The sequence below is a fragment of the Furipterus horrens genome, unplaced genomic scaffold, assembly GCF_987537825.1.
Source record: "Furipterus horrens unplaced genomic scaffold, mFurHor1.1.pri manual_scaffold_5, whole genome shotgun sequence".
Lineage (NCBI taxonomy): Eukaryota > Metazoa > Chordata > Mammalia > Chiroptera > Furipteridae > Furipterus > Furipterus horrens.
Window position 1 is genome coordinate 172,006,306 of NW_028327175.1, and position 23,536 is coordinate 172,029,841.

A 23,536-nucleotide genomic window follows, 5' to 3' on the forward strand; every position below is an offset into this window, starting at 1 on the left:
ATTGCATTCTGAAAAACTATTAAAAACATGATTTTTTATAGCCTGCCTTATCACTATCTGCAAACTTGATGACTAATTCTTCCTTAGGCAACTGATATGACATGCTCCAGGTCTTCTATCATGGTTCTTACACAAAGGAAATGTTCCAGGGGAAATGAATCCAGGCAAATCTTATCCTTGGATCTATACAATCTACTAACAATGGGGTAAAGCTGACCATAGAAATTGGCTGTTTAGGGGAGGAAGCCAAAAATAAAGTTATCTCATAAATTGTATGGTATTCTGAGTCTGAAAAACTTCTTCGTCATCTTCTAGTCACATACTGTGTTTTATATATAAGGAATCTGAAACTCCAAAAATTGTTCTAAAACAAGTGCCAAAGTTTGGAACTAGGGCTGGAATGGATATTATGTTTGCCATTTAAATGCATATCCTCACCCCTCGCTGCTGTGGCTCAGTGGATTGAACATCGGCCTGTGAACCAAGTGTCACTGGTTCAATTCCCAGTCAGGGCACATTACTAGGTTGCATATCAGGTCCCCAGTTGGGGGTGCAAGTGAGAGGCAACCACACAGTGATGTTTCTCTCCCTCTTTCTCTTTTTCCCTCTCTCTAAAAATAAATAAATACATAAACAAACAAACAAACAAAAAGAATGGATCATAAAAGACATGTTTTGCACTCTTTATAATTATAAATAAATAAATAAATAAATAAATGCATATCCTCAATCTTTGTAGAAGTTATCCCAAGAGTTAAGCATCCTTTTCTTAGTAAGTATAGTACCATAAAAAAATTATAAAGAGATAAAAATGTGTAAAAAGGAAAATATAAAAAATCTCAGTTGTTCCCAGCAATGAAAAATCAATATTTGTTTTACTTATCTAGGTATTGTTTTGAAAACCACCATAACAGAAGCATGCATTAACAAGGACACTCTCTTCTCCCTTGCTTCTCAATGAGTCCAAAAAAGATTGTATTGAAGCTTACACATTTACTATGAGGTATTTTCTGTCACTCTATATGAGTATAGACTGAGATACTAAGGGTTTGCTGTTTTTTAAAAGGTGATTTAAATATTTTTAACTCAGGATTGAAATATTTGTAGCTATTGGATAATTGCTTTAGTTATTAACTTACAAGTTTTGGTTTGTATCAATCGAGACATTGATAGATATTTCCCTGTGAAAAAATCATTTCAGTTTCCTGGAGCTAATAGAAGTTCTTTAATTAGAGAAATAAGTCCAAAATTACTAGCCTTTAAGTAGATGGATATTTTCTCCCAAACACTATTTTCCCAGATGGTTATAATGCATGTGAAAGTGGTATTCCATCTAGTCAAGTAAAATAATTAAGTATAATATTATTCTACACTATATTATGCCATAAATATTAAAAAGTTGAGATTAAAAAAGATTAGAGCTTCTAATGTATTTGAGCTGCAACACCCTACTCTTACTCCTTGTCTGTTGATACACTCCCTCCTAAACTTGGCTTCTACCGTGATATTTAGGAAATAAGAATGTCTTTAAGAGACCTTCCTTTTTGTTTGGTTTAGTGACATTGCAGTATTTGTAGGCATATATTGTGTCTTGATAGAGAGGCAAGGGTTGATTTATAAAGTGCCTATAAAACTTTGTAAATTATAGTTTAATATAACATAGCTCTTGCTGTGTAAAACATGCAGTAGACTTAAATGTTTTCATGATTGATAACCTGGCCACTGATTTATATATCCTGCAAAATGCTCCACAAAGCACTGTTTCTCATTTTTTTTTTTTTGTAAAAAAAAAAAAAAAGACTATTCCTTTTTAAAGAGAAAGTCAATGTTGTCAACATAATTCATTTATAGACAGCACGTATGTAGGGTTTTAATAGTGAAATTAATTCAGGTTTTTCAATGACTAATGAGGGCCTTTGAGTTACCATTTGTGGGAGAGGAATCAGAGGAACTCATTGTGTTAAGCACCTACTATGTGCCAAATTTCATGCTAGACATCTCTTTTAACCCCCATAGCAATCCTATGGAAAGACTTAAGCATCATGATAACACCTTTCTTTTTCACATCCTCCACCCATGTCTAGTCTTTACCTTTCTCTGCCCTGCTCTGTACACTAAGAGGTAAGCAGGATTCCTTGTCCTCTAGCTTCTCTTGATTCAATATGAGGCAGCCACAAGAGATGGAAGGGCAGAGGGAGAGCAAGGTCCTAATACTTCTACCCCCTCTCTCCCTGCCTGACTGCCTCAACCATGTCCCTTTTCCTGGGACAAAGTGCTTGTCAAGTGGTCCTCTCCTTACTCTCCTTACCCTTTTCTCTCTCTATTCTGGTAATGGCTCCCTCCCCTCATCCCTTCATTTTTAGGGATAGTAACAGCTTCCCATTGTTACTAGCCTTGATGTAGTATCCTGTGTTGCTTTTTTTTTTTTTTTAAGTCAAATACTAAACACACCTTTATAAATAGCAAAATTTCCTCCAAATGACCCAATTTAGAGTGCCATCTAGTTTCCTTTCAGGACTCTGACTGGTTTCAGTACTTCCCCCAATATCACACCCATATGCACCTATTTCTAACACCAAAGCCTGAGTACCCTTCAGACTTCAAAATTGGCACTGGATGGTATAGATAGAAGCTAGAAGGGAGGAAAATAAATGAGCTATCACAGAACTTCTTAAACTTGTTGGCTATTAGGCATTTTGGGACTCAGCATGCAAGAAATATTATAATAGAGAATTAAGTTGTAATATAATGTTGCCAGGTGTTTGTACTAACTCAGGAGGTAAAGTTGGCTTGAGGAATATGAAGTTTGATTAGTCATCTTGGTTATCAAACTCCGACCTTAAATAATATTTGAGAACTTGTTTTGTATTTATTAAGTAGAAATGACAGCAATATTAGTGTAGGAAAGTTACTTAACTCCAAATAATAAAGTGATATGGGTAAAACTCATTTGAGGGATTGGTCCCTTTAAAACTTGGTAGTTCTACTGAAATTTTGAAAATGTTTTCCAGTTTTTTCTATATATTTTTATGTGATTTTATCACATAAACTGGCATCTTACAGAATGTGTACACAGGAACAAAGTTCTCCTCACTACTCCTCATGGGAGTAGGTTAAATTCAGTGACGTAGAGATGGGGATGGATATGGAATATGTAGTGTGTCAAAATAGCAATTGATTTTTATAGAACCTTTTTTTTTGTTTGTTTAACATGATCTATATAGAGATCTCACCTGAAGTATACCTCATTTATATCTTTGGCCCATCAATGGCATCTAAAAACATAATTATTTTGTATTTTGATGTATGAGTCAAAATGAAATGTTTAGCAAAAGCAAACTAAAAAAGAAAAATAATTTAGTTTCTCAAGACTGATGAAAATTTGAGACAGTGAACTGCAAATTTAGCACATATGTTAAAGAGAGAATGACAATTAAAATAAGGTTTCTTTACCACTAATACAAGTAAAATGTTCCCTATAAATCCCTTCAGGGCTTCCTGTATTTGGTTCTTGTTAGTATCTAATAGGAAAGCCATTTTATTTTTACTAGGGAGACAGTTACTATAGCCTGAATAACAAGGGTGATAGGAATCAGGAGTTTGAGACTTTCTTAAGCCCATCTCTTATTTTGGCTGGAAAGCAGCAGTTATTTTAGTTGATTGTGCTCCAATTTGGAAAGCCAGGAATACAGGAACTTCTCTTTGTCTAAGTATCTCCAAGTGTAAAATGGATTTGGCAACTTCTGATCCCATCCTAGCAGATATTCTGTAGTCATGGATGGAGCCTGGCCTATAGCTTTGAGACTCTGGGGTGCAAATGCAGTGTTTGAAAAGTCTGAGCAGCCACCTGTAAGGTCATTGCTGTGATCAACTTGCTTACTGGTTTTCTTTCACTACAGCAGGAGTCTCTCCTCTTGCTGCAGCCCAGGACAAAGGAGTGGTATGCTCCATAGGAATGCCTTCAGAAGGACACCACCCTCACCTCGAAGTAGGCTGGGTGGAATTGTGGGACCAGCATATCAGCAACTTGAGGAATCAAGGATCCCAGATCAGGATACAATACCTTGCCAAGGGTAGGTTAAAAAGAAAGAAACTTAGAGAGTGTCATTATTGCTATAGCTTTAAATTGAGTTATGTTCATTGGGATTTTATTTATAGATATTATCATCAGTTAGTTATTTATACTTCCTTTCTTCTTTGTTTCACAAATGTAAACTAACTTTAAAGAATAGGTACAATGGAAACAGATATTAAGGGAGTGTTAGATGGAAAATAAACATAAACCCTAGCAAGAAAATAAATCAGTATATTGTTATATACTTGCTAAAACAACTTAAAACTTGTATTTGATTTAAAAAAAACCTAGAGATTTCTTAGGAGAATTAAAGTGTTTCTTCATTCTTTGAAGAAAGGTTTGAAAAAAAAAATTACTTAAATCTCTGATATGTACCATGGACAATACCCTAAACAGTAATATATATATATTATATATATATTAATATATATATAACATATATATAAAGTCTCAAGCGTTTTTTAATGTGTCTCAGAGTATGCACTCAAGTACAACTTGCTGAACTCAGATCTCTAGGTTTATTCATGGTGCAGAGATGGAAAATGAATTTGAGACGTAATGGTTGCCATGCCTCCTGGCAGCACAAAAGGTGTCCCTTGTTCTGAGTAGACACAAACCCTCATAGGGCTCAAGACATGGTGAGTGGAATGTATTATATGATGAATTTTAGTCACCATCCACCTAATTGGCATACCATTCAATCAAACATGGCAGCACTTACTTAAAATGACTGAAGTTCAAATTTCATCTTTGGCCCTTAGTGCTTGTGTGAATTTGAGAAAAATTTTATCATCTAAACTTAACTTTTCTCATCTCTAAATTGAAAAGGAATAATACAGCCTTCTTGAAGGCTGATGAGTAGATTATTTTTTTTAAATCAAGTGTGTAAAGAGCTTGTATCAGCCACATGGTAAGCAGAGAGGCAGTACTGGCATTTATTGTCACAGGAACTGTTACAAAATTACCATTGATTTCAAGAATAATAAAATCAGAGTTTAGTCTAGAAATTTCAGGAATCTGTTGCCTTACACAAGCCAGGTTCTTATTACATCTTGTTTTTATCTCTGGGTGAGCCAGGCCAGGTTTCTATGTGGCTCTGGCCTGCATGATTTGTCCACACTGAATCAAGCTGAAGGCCAAAGCGAGGAGGAGGTCCATCAGAGAGACTTACCTTTTTCTTTTCTTCTGGGAAAGATGTATGTGCAGCCATGCCCTATCTGAAAAAGCTCAGCAACAGATTTGTTTAGGAAGACTAGAGGATAGGAAATAAATAGCCTGTGGCTGGGTTTTGTAATTTTGAAGCAATTACAGATATAGTGTAAAATGTGTTTGGTGCAGATCTGGGTTGACAGCTGCAAATTCAGCATAACATCCAAATTGCCCAAAAAGTAGGTTGTCATTTCTCTTTGCCTTGTATCTGGAAAGGGGGCTTATATGTAGCCTATAATTATAAATAATCATATTTCATAATTATCTTCTTAAATCACTGATAGTATCTCTTACTTAGGATTAATATATTTTGTGAGTTGAGAGAGAACCCAGCCCTTGCTTTCTTTCTGTTGCACATGTTTTGGCTATCATTCCATATGTCTCAGATGTAAGGGTGCTCTGAGCCTATGCTGCAAACAGGCTTGAATCATACATACAGAAGTGTTCAGGGGCTCAGAGATTCCCATTGCATGTTCAGGCATTGCTTTGTCTTTTACCTCCTGGGAGACTTACACTTATTGTCTGCATGGTGGTGGCTTTGTTTTGGTTCAATTATCATTGGGATTGGAATAGTCTCTCCAGCTGGCTAGCTGTGTATTTTCCTATGTGTGTTATGCACCCAGTGTTGATAAATAGTGACTCTAAGTATAAGTCACTGCGTACTCAGCACAATGAATCTCAGGGAGCAATCTCATTCTCAGTTCTTGAAAACAGCCATTTTCCACTCCTGAGGGAACGACCATCTCTCTGGACTGGAAATAGGATTGGTAATAGAATTTCACAGCTAAAGGCCTTCTTCAAATCTGGCCCTACCCTAGAGGGGGAGTGAATGAATTTGCAAGAGCGATCAGCCATCTGCTGCTTATTTATCAAGCATGTGGGCATTATCTGCTAGTTAGGTTCTGGTGTCTATGACTTCACTCCTTGACACTGACTTCAGCCCAGTTTGAACCCAGCAGCTAACTTAGGCCTGAGGAAGGCATGAGATGGTGATTAGTCAGGCAAATCAAACAAATGTATACATGTGATAGAGAGAAAAAAACGGAGCTACAAAAGTTAAATTGCCACCTTCAAAGTAGATGGGATGCAAAATATACTGATTATTTACCTCACTTACCTAGTGACTTTACATATTTCAGTTATTCGTCAGGAACTTTATAGATGCATCTACTAAGGATAGCAGAAATTAAATGGCTAGTGCAAGTGGAATATATCATGTAGAAGAAGTAAGACTGACTATTGCCTTTTCTAACTAAACAAACCAGGGAAAAGTGAATTCTTTCAATTTAGTCAGGTCATTCTAAAGCCATATGAACTAGGAACTAGGTCTTGGAGTCCCCTGGGAAAATACAAACTCCTTGGCCTGACTCCTAAATTACTGAGAATAAAACCAAGTGACTAATTGTTGGAATATTTCACCTTTTAAATGATGTTTGGCTCGTGTAGTTACTGAAGAAATTCACTTGTGATTTTTTCTTGAGGGATTGGAGGAAGGACAGTCCAAACTGGTATTTTACAGTTTATGATTGACAAGTTCATGGATCAGACTTGTGAAAGAGTGATTGAGTCTCAGGGATGCAGAATGCTGAGAGTCTTCTAATCCAGAATCACATCGAGAAATTGAGCTCTCACTTAAACTTCTGAATAATAGTCATCAGCTTCTACTCAATACTAGAGCCTGGATACTCACAGCAGCTCTAGGAAGGAAGTGAGGTCTACCAGTATGCCTCTGGTTGGATAGTACAGAGGCCTTGCTTCCATTATTTCTCAGAGCAATCTCCTTAGGTCAGTAAGACTACCCGATTGTTTTAATTGATGAGAAAATTAAAGTGATGCTGCAGCTTGTCTAACAGCATTGGGATCTGAGCCAAAACAAAATCACATTTTGGAGAGCTCTAATTGTTTAAAGACCATCTTCATATTACAGTAACATTTTATATTTCAGTTAGCCAGCCATGTGTCCCATAACTGACTTGTGAGGTGACACGTAAATCAGCCGCAATCCCTCTTTCTCATCAAAGCCCTTAATCCAGCAGTTAGACATGTTAGAAGACTGCTCCAAGTTTGACTTGAATTGCCTTTGACCACTTCTTAGTCATGCCACATTGTTGACTTATTGAAGCTATAATTGACTAAATCCTCTAAGATGTTTACACCTTTACCTAATATTTTTACAAATAACATTTAGATTCTGATATAAGAATTTACACCTATCACCATCATATTTCAACCTCTTAAATTCTACCTACTGATATACTCTCATTATATCTACATGAAATATGATTTTATCCTAATTATATTTTTGGCTCTGTGATGTTGGTGAATCTGATAGAAGATGTTCTATATCTTCATACATATTAATGGTATTAACAGGATGGTGCTAAGGACAGAACACAAAACCCTCTAAATCTGTTCCCTTTCTTCTTGTTGGAATTGATTCATTGGTTAAAACCCTTAGGCTTAGATTTTCAGTTCTATAGCACTAAAGAAAAAGAAGTAAGATCCCCTGGGGAAGGTCCTTGTATGTGGTGGCTATATAGTTTGCACAGGTAAAGAATATACATCCTTTAAAAGGTGTTCTAGTGCACATCGGATGTCCTCTTATTACTGGCATTGACAGTAACAGTGAAAAAAGGACAATGTAGGTTTAGCTTCTTCCTCTGCTGCTTACTAAAGGTGATTTGGGGCAAGTCATTTGAGTACCCCTTAGTCCACATTATTCATTCATTACATGGTAATAATAAATAAACCACACAGTCTTCAAAAAATCAGTGAGTCAATTGCAGGTGAAAGTGCTTTTTAAAAGCTCTATGTGAATCTTAGCTGTTATTATGTTCAAAATGAACGGTAACAGGGATATAAAGTGTTTATCTCTAAGACATGTTTATGTATTCATGTATCCATTCCATCAAGATTTATCGGTTACCAGCTCTGTACTAGGCATAGTAAGAGAGGATGGGACTAAAAAGACGTCTAAATTTACTCCCCAGCTTTTCTCATTGTCTGATGGAAAGACAGATCTCTAAATTATTCCCATCATGTCCTTACAATAAAGACTTCTATTTAGTTTGCTAGATACTTTATTGCAATTATTTTTTCCATGTATGAACATGACTTTCATTTACATTACAGTGTAAGACTAAGGGAATAATATGTATTATATGGAGAGTAGATAGGTTTAGATTATGCCCAAATTTTAATGTTTAATTTAATGTTTAAATTAAGGATGACTAACTTAGAAATAGAACAAAGATTACTGTTCATGTCCCCAAACCACATTTCTATGAATCTACAATATCTCTGCCCCACTTCACAGCATTGAAAACTTCAGAGGCACTGGCAACTTCACTGGCTCTGAACAGGCAAGACAGGGGCTAGCCAGACTCTAAAATATTCAAATGACTTGAAATGGCATGTTGGCATTCTTAAGCCATTGACATGCATCAGTGTGCTAACTTACTTGGCTCCAGAAACCATGAGAGGAAAGTTGCTAGATTGATAAGAGGCCCTGTGGAACTTACTTCATGTTCATCTCTGGGAAGAAAGAATAATTGTATGCCTCCTGTTCCCACTTTTAGGCTCAGCAATTTGTAGTGAGGCAATTCCTATGGAACAGAGTACCAATAGATATTGCATTCAGTTCCCCAAAAGTCAGTGTGAAACAGAAAAAGTCAGTAATGTAGTACCTTAATGCTTATTTAATGTTAGGCTTCCTGATTTCTCCATGCAGGGTGGCCACATAATACTGAACCAGGACTGAGGGGGTGGTCAAGTTGATGGAGTGGAGTAATGCCATTATGGGTTTCCTGTTTTTCACTATGGAAAGGCCACACTTACCTGCTCAATACCCATTTACTTTGTATTCTAGGATAGAGGTCAGGAAGACTATATCCCACCTGCCTATACAGCTGTGGTGTGTTGAAAGATCCCTGGACTTAAAGTAAGAAGATCTGGGTTTGAGTCTCAGTCTGTCACTTATTTTCTGTGTGACCTTGGGCAAGTCACTTCACCTATCTGAGCTTCAGTTTACTTCTCTGTTTAACGGGGAACATATCCGTCTGATGGGGTTGCTGTGAGAATTCAGTGAGATGGTGCATGTGGAAAGTGCTTTGTTGCCTGGATAGTGCTCTGAAGAAGCACTGGCAGAGAGAAGAATATGTAACACTTTGTTCCTTTTCCAGGTATTCATCCACTGCTTTAAACACCCAACAAAATGCATCAATAAATATGCAACTGCCTTCAAGAGAGACAAACTCCTATTTTAATAGCTTGGATCAAAAGGACCTGATGGGATATTCATCCACGAGGGCCAGTTCTGTGCCCATTATCCCTTCAGTGGGTCTAGAGGAAACCTGCATGCAAATGCCAGGGATTTCTGAAGTCAAAAGCATCAAATGGTGCAAAAACTCCTACTCAGCTGATGTTGTCAATGTGAGTATTCCAGTCAACGATTGTCTTATAGCAGAACAACAAGAAGTGAAAATATTGCTAGAAACTGTCCAGGAGCAGCTCCAAATTCTGACTGAGGCCAAGCGGTCAGAAGACTATGAACTAGCCAGTGTAGACACTGAGGACAGTGCGAGTGAAAACACAGCCTTCCTCCCCCTGAGTCCCACGGCCAAATCAGAACGAGAGGCACAATTGGTCTTAAGAAATGAAATACAAAGAGACTCAGCATTGACCAAGTGACTTGAGATATAGGAATCTGTGCATTCTACGTGTTGCTCAACAGGAAAGAGAGGAAATTAAAAACAAATTATTTATATGCATTAATTTAAGAACATCTACTTAGAAGAAACCAAATAGTCTATCGCCCTCATATCATAGTGTTTTTTAATGGAATATTTTTTTAAAGGGAAAGAAACATTTCAGGAGGGATAAAGCTTATAACTAAAGCTTTTGGGTAGAATTCTGAATACAATTTCAGTCCCCACACTGTCCTCTTTGGCTCTTAGCAGAAGTGGGCAATTCAGACCCTCAGCCCCACAGCACCAGTGTCCTGATAAAAAAGCACTGGCAGTTACCTGGTTGCAGAGACAACCCGTCCTAAGGGTGGAGGTGCCAGTGAGAAGGTGACTCTTGCCATTTGGCTCGACAGTCCCAACCCCTAAATTTCTCTTCACTTGACAGCCTCATCACAGGTTATATCATGTCAACAAGTGTAGTGTTTTTCTATTTAATTTTACTTTTGAAGAATGGCACCAAGACCCTGTAAAAAGGAGGAGGACAGGAGATGGAGTCATTGGGGGCAATCTCAGCTACTCTTATGTGCCATCTTCCTCTGAAATTTGAGGACACAGAATCTCAGAGGGAGGTATGAAATCATTATAGAAAAAAAGACAAAAAAATCACAATGTCATGCCACTAAAATCATGCTGATAGAAATGTTTTCCTTTGAGATTGGTTTAGGGCTCCACAGGAGCATTTCTCAGTGTGTGTGTGAGCCTGTGTGTGTGTGAGAGAGAGAGTGTGCATTTGTGTGTGTGTGACTGAGCTTCCTCAAGCACTGGTATGCTGTATGCACGTGTTCACTGTGAGTATGCGTGTGCATGTGTGTGCGTGTTAAGCTTGCTAAAATGTGTTTTGAAACATCAGGGAATCTAATATTCAGAAAAAAATTACCCTCTTAGATCTATTTACTTTAAATTTTTCCATGAAGTATGAAGTTCAGTTAGTACATTCTTAAATCAGTCACTTGCATGGTGGCATCCTATAGAATCCTTGACAAAGTCTAGACCGCTTTCTGATGTGAATACTTCAGAGGGGAACATAGGCTCATTGATGATATCCATATCACAAGGCAAGTTGAAGATGTATGTTTATTTTGAATCATTCGTACTTAAATTATTTACACAAGCCAATGACCAAATTAACAGTAATTCTTTGTTTTCTCATGAGGCTCATTACAATTTATTTTGTAGCAAGTCTGTAACTTGTGGACCAAGACATTGGCTTCTGTGGTTAATACGGAAAGAATAAATTGTTGAAATCACAAAGCCCAGAGTATTCAGTTCACAGGAAGCCCTCTAAAGAACAGTAAATTGTGTTGTATGTTCATTTGGAATAAAGCAATATTTTTACCACTGCTAAGGTGAACGAAAACTTCTCCTGAAGATTTGTCTGTTTTATTTACCCTTTCTTTAATGGGGCATTCAAGACAATTAGTGTTCACATAACCAGTCTTTATCCAATTATTGGTGGTGTTGTTATGTTTACACTGTTTTAAATAAAAAGGCACAGTATTTGAAAGTATATAAAGGATTTCTTTTACTGCATTTGGGAAAACCTTGGTTAAAATTTCCTTGTTCCATTAAAAGGGAATGTAACTTTCTGAATCAGACATTGAATATATACAACTCTTATTTGAGATTAAGTTGTTTCTGTTGAAAATACATTGCAAATTGCTCTTTAAGTATGTACTTTAATAATAGATATAATATTATACAGGGAAAAGAAGAGCATAGTATTCTTTTCAGCAATGTTTAGTGAAAACTCAAGGTCTCAAATGTTGAAAACATTTTGATAGAAATGCATTTTATATTCAACAAAAGGTTTGTGGTATTCATTAATTGTCCCATTATAGTTTCATTGTTTTGAATATAGAAGTAATGTTAGCCTCTTAAAAGATGATTATAAAATTTTAATTTCTAGATCATCCACATTCTCATTTAATAAGATTGTATCTTTGGGAAATTTTTGGAAGGATGGTCTTAACAGGTATATAAACCCCCCAAAATCGCATATGAAATGTTATTGTGTTGAAGACCCCCCAAGTTTGATGAGGTCAACCTTATTCTTGGGTTTTTTTCACTAAAATGTTACTTGTTGCTTATCTGAAGGATTCATACATAATTTCCCTAATTAGAAGGTTATATAGTCTGTGTCTCACTGGAGTTATGTTAATATATTATTTACTCTGAAAAGTTTGAAGATCATCAGTCAAACATAAGTCCTGATTCAGCCCCTTATTTCTTAAAATAGAACCATGTATTATGTGATTATAAACATCCTTATGCATCCTGAAGAGCATGAACATCAGGCACACCCCCTGGCAGTCTGATGTGAAGTTTAGAGATATAGTTACTTCCTAACTGCTAGTCAAAACAACTCTTCCATAAAGAATAAATATTAATGGTTACTTTCAGTGGTCATTTGTCTCCTTTTGGAATATGAAGCTGTCCTCTGAAAAAGATCCAAGCTCAAAATGTATATTTTGGGGCACCAGCAGACAAGTGCTGACAGCATCAAGGCTTTCAAAATTGATATAACATGGCAAACACCTGGAGCCATCGGTACCTTGTCCTTCCAGCTCATGTGCCTACAAAGCAATGCTTACTTCTACAAGAAAACTTTGATTTTGTTTCATTTTCCTTGTCTTCATTATGTAAACAGGTATTTGAAGATTTGTAATTAAGTAAGATGCTTATTTGTTATTAACTGGAAAATGAATGTCACCCATTATTTTTACTCTGAATCATTTTCTGATATGAGTTTCTTTTTAAAGCATATGTTTTTCTAATTTGCCAATGACTGCTATGGAGTACTGATGTTCAAAATGGGACCAATTTTATGCTAATGAGAAATAATAGAAATAATGTTGGATAATTGGCATCCAAATTTTCTTCCTGATTTTCTTGTGCACATTATGAAGTGCTCTGTTTTACACTCTAGAATAATATCTACCTACCTTATTATGGGTTAAGGACTACATATTTATAAATCTCTCACATTTCTAACAATTTACATTATTTCTAGGTAGCAACACCAAGGCCTTCTAGAGAGGAAACAATGCTATTTTTAGGACTTGACAAATTAGTCTGTTTTGAACATAATAACATATCAGACCTGCCAAATAGAATAGAAGGCCAAGCAGACTTCAGGAGAATGTACATTGGCTTTCAGAGTGAATGACAGATAAATCTACAATTTGAGTGAGGCTTCTGGTGATCATGGCTAAGACTGCCTATAAGCAGGTGTCCACCAGAACATACTCGATATCTGCAGCAGTTGTTCACACCTGGTTAGCAGCATGGTGCTATAGGAAACCTCGCCTCCCTGAGTGTGGGGGTAGGAGGTCCTTGATTCCAGTCCCATAACCAGAGAATATTGCCCCGAGACAAGTGCTGTGAAACATTTCCCAAGTCAGTATATAGAACACCTAGAAACACAGCAGGAGGGGTGGGATTTTTATTTGTTCTTTTGGTACTTGGGAAACATTTTATATATAAAAAATACTTTTTTTATTATTATTCAATTGTGTAGATTCAGTATAGTGTTGTCAATGATAGCATGTCTATACTGTTTTTGTACTTTAGTCTTCAGAAATTTAGTCTTCATCCAGGAAAAACCAGTACAATGTTTCTAGGTGTTCCCAGTTTTAAACGTATCCCAATATTTCATGGGAAATGAGGCCTTTAAATAAGCTTTATCTCTTTCTCTTTTACATTTTCTTTCCCTTTTAAGAAATAGTGAGGGTAAAGCAAGAAATTTATTCCTTAAGATCTAAATTGTTCTCATATTATAATCTGTTTCTTACTGTGACCATCTCCCCACACACATATACATATATAAACATATATGTATATATCCAATATATATGTGTATATTAAATTTAGGTGTTTCATTATTTTGGTAGCTTTGTTTATGCTTAAATTGACAAATATTAAAGTGTTGGCCTTTTGGAATGCCAATGAAATCAAATCATGTAGAGCTCAGCCAGCTTGGCAACATTGAGATAACACAGGCATTTTTCAGTTTTTTCTTTCTTACATGAGCAGAAATGTCCTCAGGTTGGAAAATTCAAAAGGCCCTGGAGTAAAATCTCTAATAGATTATCTCTTAAAGTAAAGATTAAATTATGGGTGTATATGATTGCTGTCCCTATAGTGTATAATGATCTCAAATATAGTTTTTACAAATTAAATCAACTTCTTCCAAAGGTCCCTAAACAGGTGCCTTTGACTTCTGGTGCCCTTTGAACTCCAGTGAGGTGACGATAGAGTGGTGGGGGGACTAAGTGTTAATGTTGGATACCCAGTGAAGATGTAACGATGATAGCAAAGTTGAGGTGAGTAGACCAAGAAGTACTAAGCTTCTAATACTTTGATAACTCTTTGTCATAAATGCTTGTATTGACTGCATGTGTAATCCTGCCTATGAAAGAATTGTCTGATATCAAGCAACCTCTTATTGTTGGAAATGAATTAGAAAATCGTTATATTGAAAGTCTTTGTGAAAGCTTCCTACTTAATCTATCCATTATAGTAGCTTCATGACCCCATTTGTCAAATAAGTATGATCTAGTTCACCTTCAACTTCCTCCCAAAATGAAAACCCTGTTATCCAATCATTGTAACTCAGATATTACCTGGCCATTTGTCATCCTTTCATTTCAACACTACTCTTTAGAAAGTTAATGACTATAACCCTATCTCTGTATGACTCAAAAAACATTGGAATCCATATGTGAATCTATGAATGACTTACATTTATAACATTCCATTTAATTTCCTTGAAGAAATAGACAAGATTTCTTTTGTGATTATCTTTAAAGTCAATTTACCTAGTACAAGTAATAAAAATGAAGAGTTAACCAAGAAAATATCTAACTTTCAAAGCTTGAACATCAGAAATTTTCCCAGATTCTTGGGTAAAGATTTGCCACATATTTTTTTATTATTACTATTAAAGAAACTGCATTTTGTGAACCCAAAGCCAGAGCAAGGAGTTCTGAAGAGAAGGCACAAGACCTTGAAGATGTTCTCCTCTCTTAAAGGCAGTGACACACTCTCATTGGATATACAGGATATTTATTGGTAATCTCAATTATTTGCATTTCAAACTCATTGACATAATCTCTCCAATTAAGAGTGAATAAATTCTCTGGAGACACTTTAACTTTATAAACTGGAAATAATCCTGTCTTTGGAGGACACAATAGGCCAAGAAATTGTAGAGATTACTTTCTTATTTAATTTTGTTGTAATTGCTGTTTTTGACAAATCAGTATCTATATACTCTTCCAGTAGCATCCTGACTAGCACTATTCTTTCATATATAATTTACCTTCAACAAGATTCTAAAGTCTAAATTCCTTAATCTTTGATAAAACAATGCAGAATGTAAAATACTTGAACTGAAAACAGTATATCTCTTTAAGTTGCATTGTTTATTAAAGTTATAAGAATTTCAAGTAGTGGTTTATAAAATCAAAATAAAAACAAAATTTCACATTTTAAAACTTGTTTTTGATGTATTTAGAAGGCTGGTGAAGCACTTAACCTAGTTACACTTTACAATTGATACTGTCCTTTCTGAAATCAATATAAATTTAAGGGCTTAAACAATTTCACACACACACATGCATGTGCACACACAACATAACACATGGTGTGTTAAAACTAAAAATGATACTCCCTTTCCTTAGATTTTTCCCTTACAGCTCATTTAAGTGTGTCTAAACTCTTATGACAGGGAAAACCTTGAATTCAGATGTGTTTTATAGGAAATGGATACAGCAAGAAAATAATCTTTTAAGATTTGTTTCATACAGTCAGCTTTTGAATTACATCTTCATCAATTAAAGTCTGGAGTATTGATACATTTGTTCAAATTGAAACAGATGGAAGAACACTGTCAAATCACTGCTCATTTACCAGTGACCACTGTGTATATTTAATGATGGAGGGAAATGCCTCAGCTTGCTCTTGTTTTTTAAGCTTGTAATTGTACACATTAAATCTAAATAAAAACACATTCCATAGTTCTTAGTAATTAATATATTTTATTGACCCATCTGATTATAGTTTAAATAAAGAATGTACATTACACACAGCAAAATGGTCAGCAGAATATTTTTTGTTTTCATTTTTTTCCATTTACCAGAAACAATCTTTAGTGTCTGTGATAACAATTTTGTTTCAAGGAGTGTGTATGTATCTCTTTTATTTTCTTCCAAAAACTTTCTTTCAAACTGATGTTCACTACTCTGTGAGATATGAAGACTATAGGAAATAATACTAGATGTATGTCTTTCAATGTCCCAGTAAGGTTGAGTTCCATTATGTCTGCACTTTGTTTCAGGGAAAATATACTACTTATTAAAATTTTTAAATGTGAGGTTAATAATCTCTTTAATAATAATCTTGACTTTGTCATGTAAATGTTTACCTGTAGAGGAAATCCTTGACTACCATTTCCTGATTGTATCTTTTTAGTAGCCTTTGATGAAGCTGGGCACTCAGAATCCCTTAGGTTAGGTTCTTACATGTTCCTCTTATGTCACTCCCCTTTCATTAGACGGAATTTTCTGTTACATGAGAGATCAGTGTGATTTTTGTAGAGAAAAATAGTTTTGTTCTTTTGAGTTGTGCTAGTGGAGGAATAAACTAGGAACATTTTATTATTTTTATTTTTATTTTTTAAATTATATTGTATTGTTTATGCTATTACAGTTGTCCCAGTTTTTCCCTCTTTGCCTCCCTCCACCGAGGAACCCTGACTCCCTCAGGCAATTTCTACACCTGTTGTCTGTGTGTATGGGTCATGCATATATGTTCTTTGCCTAATTCCTTCACCTTCTTTCACCTAGTTCCCTGACACACACACAGAGCTGTCAGTCTGTTCCATGTATCCATGCCTCTGATTCTATTTTGCTCTAGTTTATTTTGTTCATTAGATTCCACATATAAATTAGACATTTTTAATGTAGTGATAACAAGGCTCATGACTTTAGCCAGTATCTCCTAATATACAGATACACCCCAGGGCACTTTAGTTTTCCTAATATTGTTAACAAGAATTTTCAATTCCTCATTAATGTTTTTTTGCAAGAGTATTTTCCACCTTATAAAAAATAAAAAATCATCTATTTATGTAAAAGACCAAAATAAAAAATAAAGCAATCAATCATCATTTATACCAGTGGTCCCCAACCTTTTTGGGACCAAGGACCAGTTTTCTGGAACACAATACAGAAGGGGGCGAGGAATTGGGGAGCTCACAGTGGACAGGAGGCAGAGCTCAGATGAGCTTCACTCCCTCCGCCGCTTTGGAGTCAGGGTGGGGAGGTGACAGAAGGCCAAGCTCAGCAAGCTTCCCTTGCAACAGGTTGAGGACCCCTGCTTTATACAATGAATAAAAATCAAGCCAATAACAATATTTTTAAAGGGTTTAAGTAAAGTACTGACTAAAAATAAAATAAAATCTAAGGCTAAAACAATGTACAGATATATTAGGCAAATGATTTGCATACTTCTTTATTTTTTAGAGTTTCTACTGGGCATTGATTATACTTACTGAGCACAAATATTTACATGCAATAAAATGTCCACTTTTGTCATTTTTGTTTCTAATGACATAAAGTTTGTAAAAATGTGTGTGTAAGGTGAAAGAAATACAGATTTATGAAAAAAATTTTGACCGGTCTTATTTTTCTCATTGACAGCTTTCATTGAATGCTCCCATAGTTTAAGTTAAATATAGAAGAAATTATGGAATCAAAAAAAGAAGGCAGAGGCAAACATCTTGTAAACATTAAATTGTTTGACACATATAATTGGTTGTGGTCTTTCTTGGATCCAAATAACCTAAACAGCTGAACATTATAAAATACAGTGTGAGTTAAATACATTTTTTTATTTAAAAATTTTAAAACTACAGTTTATATTATTTTGTATTAGTTTCAGGTGTACAGTACAGTGGTTGGACAATCATATAGTTTACAAAATGTTTTCACTGATATTTCTAGTAGCTAACTGGCACCATGCATAGTTATTACAATATTATTGACTATAATTCTTATGCTGTACTTTACAAACTAGTTATGAAATTTAATAGGTAATTCTTTTGCTTAAAAAAAAATGCTTGTTCTGCAGACTCCATCCATTGCAACTAAAAAAAAAAAAAAGAATAGGTAAGTGTTACTGTGAGTCCTTTGGCCAGAGAAAGAGATGGAGACAATGTCATAAATAGTTAGGTATTACTAGTAATTTTCATTTTGTTATGCTGTTTTTATCTTCTTATTTTAAAATCACTGTTACTGAAAGTGTTAAAAATAAGAAAATAATCAGCCTTTAATTCAACTATGTAAGACCATAGTAAGTGGTGTCTTTTAATACTGCTGTCTCATTTATGGACATATTTTACATTTCTTACTAGGAAGTTATTTTTCTATTATGTTGTAGTATAATTTAAAAACAATATGTCATACTGTACCATAGTAATACATTGTCTTTGTAAACATTCAATTTAAAGATATATAAATTTCAGTTGTTCATATGATATGCTTTATTTAAACATTTTATTATTATTTGACATTCAGATTATTTTGATTTATTCACTACCATGAGTAACTCCACAATTACTGTTATAATACACATTACTTTCTTCCTTTTGGAAGTAAACTTCAGGTTCATGAACACCCCAAATTGTAAGTAATATTTGTATAAAGGTTAATATTTTCACTTTTTTGGTGCGGTAAGGAAGGGGTATAGCTAAAAATTTTACAAGGTTAGTAAAATTTTCTTCGTTATACATTACAAGAAATTATATGGCTGGGTCAATGCGTATGACTTTTTTGGTACTTTTTAAACTAAGCTATTTTTTATTATAGTTTTAGGTTCGCCGCAAAATTGAGGGGAAGTTAGAGAAATTCTCCATATACATACCGCCGTCCCCCACACACAGTTTCCCCCATTATCAACATATCCGTGAGAACAATACAATTGTTACAATTGAAGAACCTACGTGTACACATCATAATCACCTCAAATTCATAGTTTACATTTCCTTTGTGCTTGTTATTCTACATTACATGGGTTTCTTTAAAAATTTTTGATTTATTTATTGTTTTGCTATTACAGTTGTCCCACTTTTTCCCCCATTGCTTCCCCTCACCCAGCCCACCCCTTCTCCCACAGTCAATCCCCATCTTATTGTACATGTCCATGGGTTATTTATACTAGTTTCTTTACTAAACCCTTCCCTTATTTACCCCACTTCTCCTCCCCTACACCCTTGTAACTGTTACTCTGTTCCTTATTTCCATGACTCTGGTTCAATTTTGCTTGGGTTTTTTTTGTGTGTGTGTGAGTTGTTCATTAATTTCCTGTATTAGGTTTTGACAACTATATAATGGCATGTATTCATCATTATAATATCATACAGAGTACTTTCAATGCCCTAAAAATTCTGTTTTTCACTTATTCATCACTCTTGCCCCTCCCCCCATCACCTCCAGCAACCACTGATCCTTTTACTGTTTCCACAGTTAATTTTTAATATGACCAATTTGAGAACTTGTTTTAGTCATAACTCAGTTGGTTTCTGGAAGTGGCTAATATATACAATTTTAATAACACTGGAATTTAAAAAAATTTTAGTTTGCATAGCAATATGCAAATATGCAAATATTTAAAATATAATTGGTTTAGGTCTAATCAGGAATGCATCATTTTAATGAATATTACTTTTAATTTTTAATTAGAAATATGTTACACGTTTACACATAAAATATATTAAGAAAAACAAACACAACCAGGAAATAAGCACTATTAATATATATTTTTTACTGTTTCTTTAGAGTTATTTTATTCATATAAAGGCTATATAGTGTTACTGTAAGTCAAATTGTGTACAAGTAGTAAAGTTCTGCTACCAAACATACATATTAAGGTTTTCTTTTTTAATTGTTTACACAAAATTTCAACATTTTTTAAATTTATTTTTAAGTATAATTTATTGATTATATTGTTACAATAGTTCCAATTTTTCCCCTTTGCTCCCTTCCGCCCATCAACCACCCTCCCCTATTAATATTTTTAAGTATATTTCCTTCCAATATTTTTAATTGAATAAATGTATACATGCCATATGTCATTTACATATTTGGAATCATCTAGTATTTAAAACATTTTCTCTCCTCCTTTATTAACTTTACATGTGGTCTCTGATAATTTCCTCAATTAGTAAAGTATCTTCACATGTAATATTTTAATGGCTACATAATCCTTTATATGGATGAAGTACATTTTATATTTTCAAAGGGTTCTTTAAACATTTATCACATAACATATTCAATTGATATTTAAATGTTTATAAATTTATTTTAAATGTTTGCCTGACAATATTTAAACATATGTACACATATGCATTAATATTTTCTTGGTATAAGCATACTTCTACATTTGGATAGACACACATTTAGGCTTTCCTACAGCATTAGTTTAGTTATCGGAACAGCTTTCTTGATAAGTTTTGATCACCAAACTAGTACTTTGCTCATGTAGACAACTGGATAAACAGACATAAACTCTAAAGAAACCTCTGTACAGCTGACTAAATTCATACCTGCCAATCCACAGTCAAAAAACTGAGAGTTAAAAAATAAGAATGATGATGATTGAAAAATTGCCATCAGCTTTGGAGTCCAAGAGGAATGACATTAACATAAAAACAAATCCTTATAAGGAACTGAGAATATGCCTGGCGCTGGGTATTTTACATACATTGATTTACTTAATTTTATAATAACCCGATGAAGTAGATATAAGTATGACCTCATTTTAAAGATGAGGAAACCAAGGCCACAGAGAAGTTAAGAAACTTGCCCAAGAGCTTTCACAGAAAACAAATTAAGGAGCTGTCTTCAACCTAGAGTTCATGCAGATTTAGGAAGATCTTTCTTGAGGAATTTCTGATAATCCTAGTTCAAATGTTCAAGATATGATCCTGACTCCAGTTCACAAAACCCAGAGATTGGCTATAACAAGTGCTAGAAATTAGGGAAGAGCATACAGCTCATGAATGGAAATCTATGCACCCAATTTTGTGGGTTATTTGAAATTCTCAAATACAAAGTGCAGTCAGCAGGTAATTAGCAAAATTGTTACTTTTTATCTCAAATATGTCAGGCAGTAGTGCCAGAAAGATGCCAGAAATACCATACCCATGGCTGTGGCTATACCCACTGTTTCCATCAAGTGATAAATGGCTACAAAATGGTAATCTCTCTGTTATCTGCTTCCACAAAGCAAAGGTTGGTGTGTAGCTGCACTTCAAGATGCCACATCACTCAAGTAAATGTGTGTGTGTGTGTGTGTTGTAATATATGTATACTTTTAATGATAAATAAATATATGTGTAAATATGTATTAACATGTATATATAATATATGTGCATATACACATATGTATATATACGAGGTCTCTCCAGAAGGTATCTAGCCATGTAATATGAAAAATAGAGACACTTATTGAAGAAGATACAAGATATAAGAAACTGTACATACGACAATGATGCCTCAGTCCCCTTTAGAGTGGGCACCTTGGGACCTCACACAGTTCTCCCAATAACCATCAGCTGCCCTTGTTATATTTTCCTGAGTCTCATCAAAAGTTTGAAATATCTTCCCTTTCAAAGGTGATTTTAGTTTTAGGAAAAGCCAGAGTTCACAAGGCACCAAATCTGGGTTATAGTGGGGCTCAATCACCTGGGTGATTTGATGTTTTGCCAAAAAACTGCATGAGATATGATGCATGAGTGGGAGCATTGTTATGATGAAGCTGCCAATCACCAGTTGCCCATAGCTGCGGCCTTCTGAATCACCCAAATAGTTCCTGCAGAGGAATGTTCAAGCTTAACACAAAGTTTGATGCAGATTAATTGCTCTACTTGCTCAGTCATTTTGAATTTGATGGCCACACAGTACACATACTCACTCAGTGGTGTCTACTGTCCCCATTGACTAGTACAGTGAAGTCATCATTGTTCACACATGCACATCCCAGTCCACTCTCCTTGACTGCCAGGTTACAATAATATTGTGCACACAGTTTTCAGCATATTAACAAGTGTTGTACTGTTTCTGGATAGACCTCATACATATATATGTATAATATATGTATATATACATATGTCTCTCTCTCTCTCTATATATATATATATAATTTTTTTGGACCTACTAGGTTCTTATGCATTTTAACATAAAAGAGGATGCCAAGAGAAAACAAGTGATGCTCCAGTTTGGATGTCCGTATTTCCCTTCCATGAATCCAGATTCAGTGGTGGTCAAAGCCAGAAGGGGTTTTGGGTAGGGTGCTTGGTCATGGAGAAGGTTGCTATGGTTGCCCCTCACACCTGAAAGGGTCTGATAAAGGATTTTATGTGGAATCACGTGATCAAGAGAAGATAATAAAAAGATTCAATCAATCTCTCACAATCACCTTTATTAAAGAGACATAAGACCTAGAGGGACCTCTGCACCGTCAAGGCAGAGACAGAAGCATTGTGAGGACATGTCAGACATATCACTTTCAATATGCTTAAGTCATGACTCCTTTCAAAATGAGTTTCCTTTAATGTTGCACCTTAGAAATTATCAGCTAATATATCAAAATAATTAGAGAACTTATACACAGAAATGAGATAAGTGGCTGAGAGTGAATAAAGGAGAAAACGTGTTATATAAGGAAGTTAAGGAAATTTATTTTTAAAGAAAAGAAAGGAAGCTGTACCAGTCCAGTTCTCCCAACACCATTTATTGTCAAATATTAATTGACCATAAAGACTTGGGTTCATTTCTGGGTTCTCTATTCTGTTACATTGATCTATGAGTCTGTTCTTATGTCAGTGCTAGACTGTTTTGATTATAGTGGCTTGTAGTATAGTTTGATATGGGTTTCGTGATTCCTCCTACTTTGTTCTTCTTTCTCAACATTGCTGAGGCTATTCAGGATCTTTATTGGTTCCATATAAATTTTTGAAATATTTGTTCTACATCTGTGAAATATGCTACTTGTATTTTAATAAGGATTGCACTGAATCTGTAGATCGTTTGGGCAGTGTGAACATTTTAATTATATTAATTCCTCCAATCCATGAACATGGTATATGCTTCCATGTATCTGTATCTTTCTTAATTTCTTTCTTCAGTGTTCTATAGTTTTCTGAGTACTGGTCTTTTGTCTCCTTGGTTAAGTTTACTCCTAGTTACCTTATTTTTCTTGTTTCTGTAATAAATGGGATTTTTTCCCCTAGTTTTTCTTTCTGATATTTTATTGTTTGTGTACAAAAATCGCTCAATTTTTTTAATATTGACTTTGTATCCTGATACTTTACCAAATTCATTTATTAGATCAAGTAGTTTTTTGGTGAAGCCTATAGGGTTTTCTATGTACACTATCATGTTGTCTGTGAATAATGACAGTTTTACTTCTTCCTTTCTAATTTGGATGCCTTCTAATTATTTTTCTT

The 23,536-nt window shown here is 34.9% G+C and overlaps 1 protein-coding gene across 1 annotated transcript in view; it reads left to right on the plus strand.

The window, feature by feature from the left end:
- NRG3 (neuregulin 3) overlaps nucleotides 1–11,370 on the plus strand; it is a 675,183-nt gene extending 663,813 nt beyond the window's left edge. Inside the window, exons 8-10 of the mRNA XM_090279417.1 lie at nucleotides 3,903–4,073; nucleotides 9,153–9,224; nucleotides 9,466–11,370. Coding sequence (XP_090135543.1) covers nucleotides 3,903–4,073; nucleotides 9,153–9,224; nucleotides 9,466–9,973 — 751 coding nt within the window. The 3' untranslated portion in view covers nucleotides 9,974–11,370. The remainder of the gene's footprint in view (nucleotides 1–3,902; nucleotides 4,074–9,152; nucleotides 9,225–9,465) is intronic.
- Nucleotides 11,371–23,536: the final 12,166 nt, after the last annotated feature.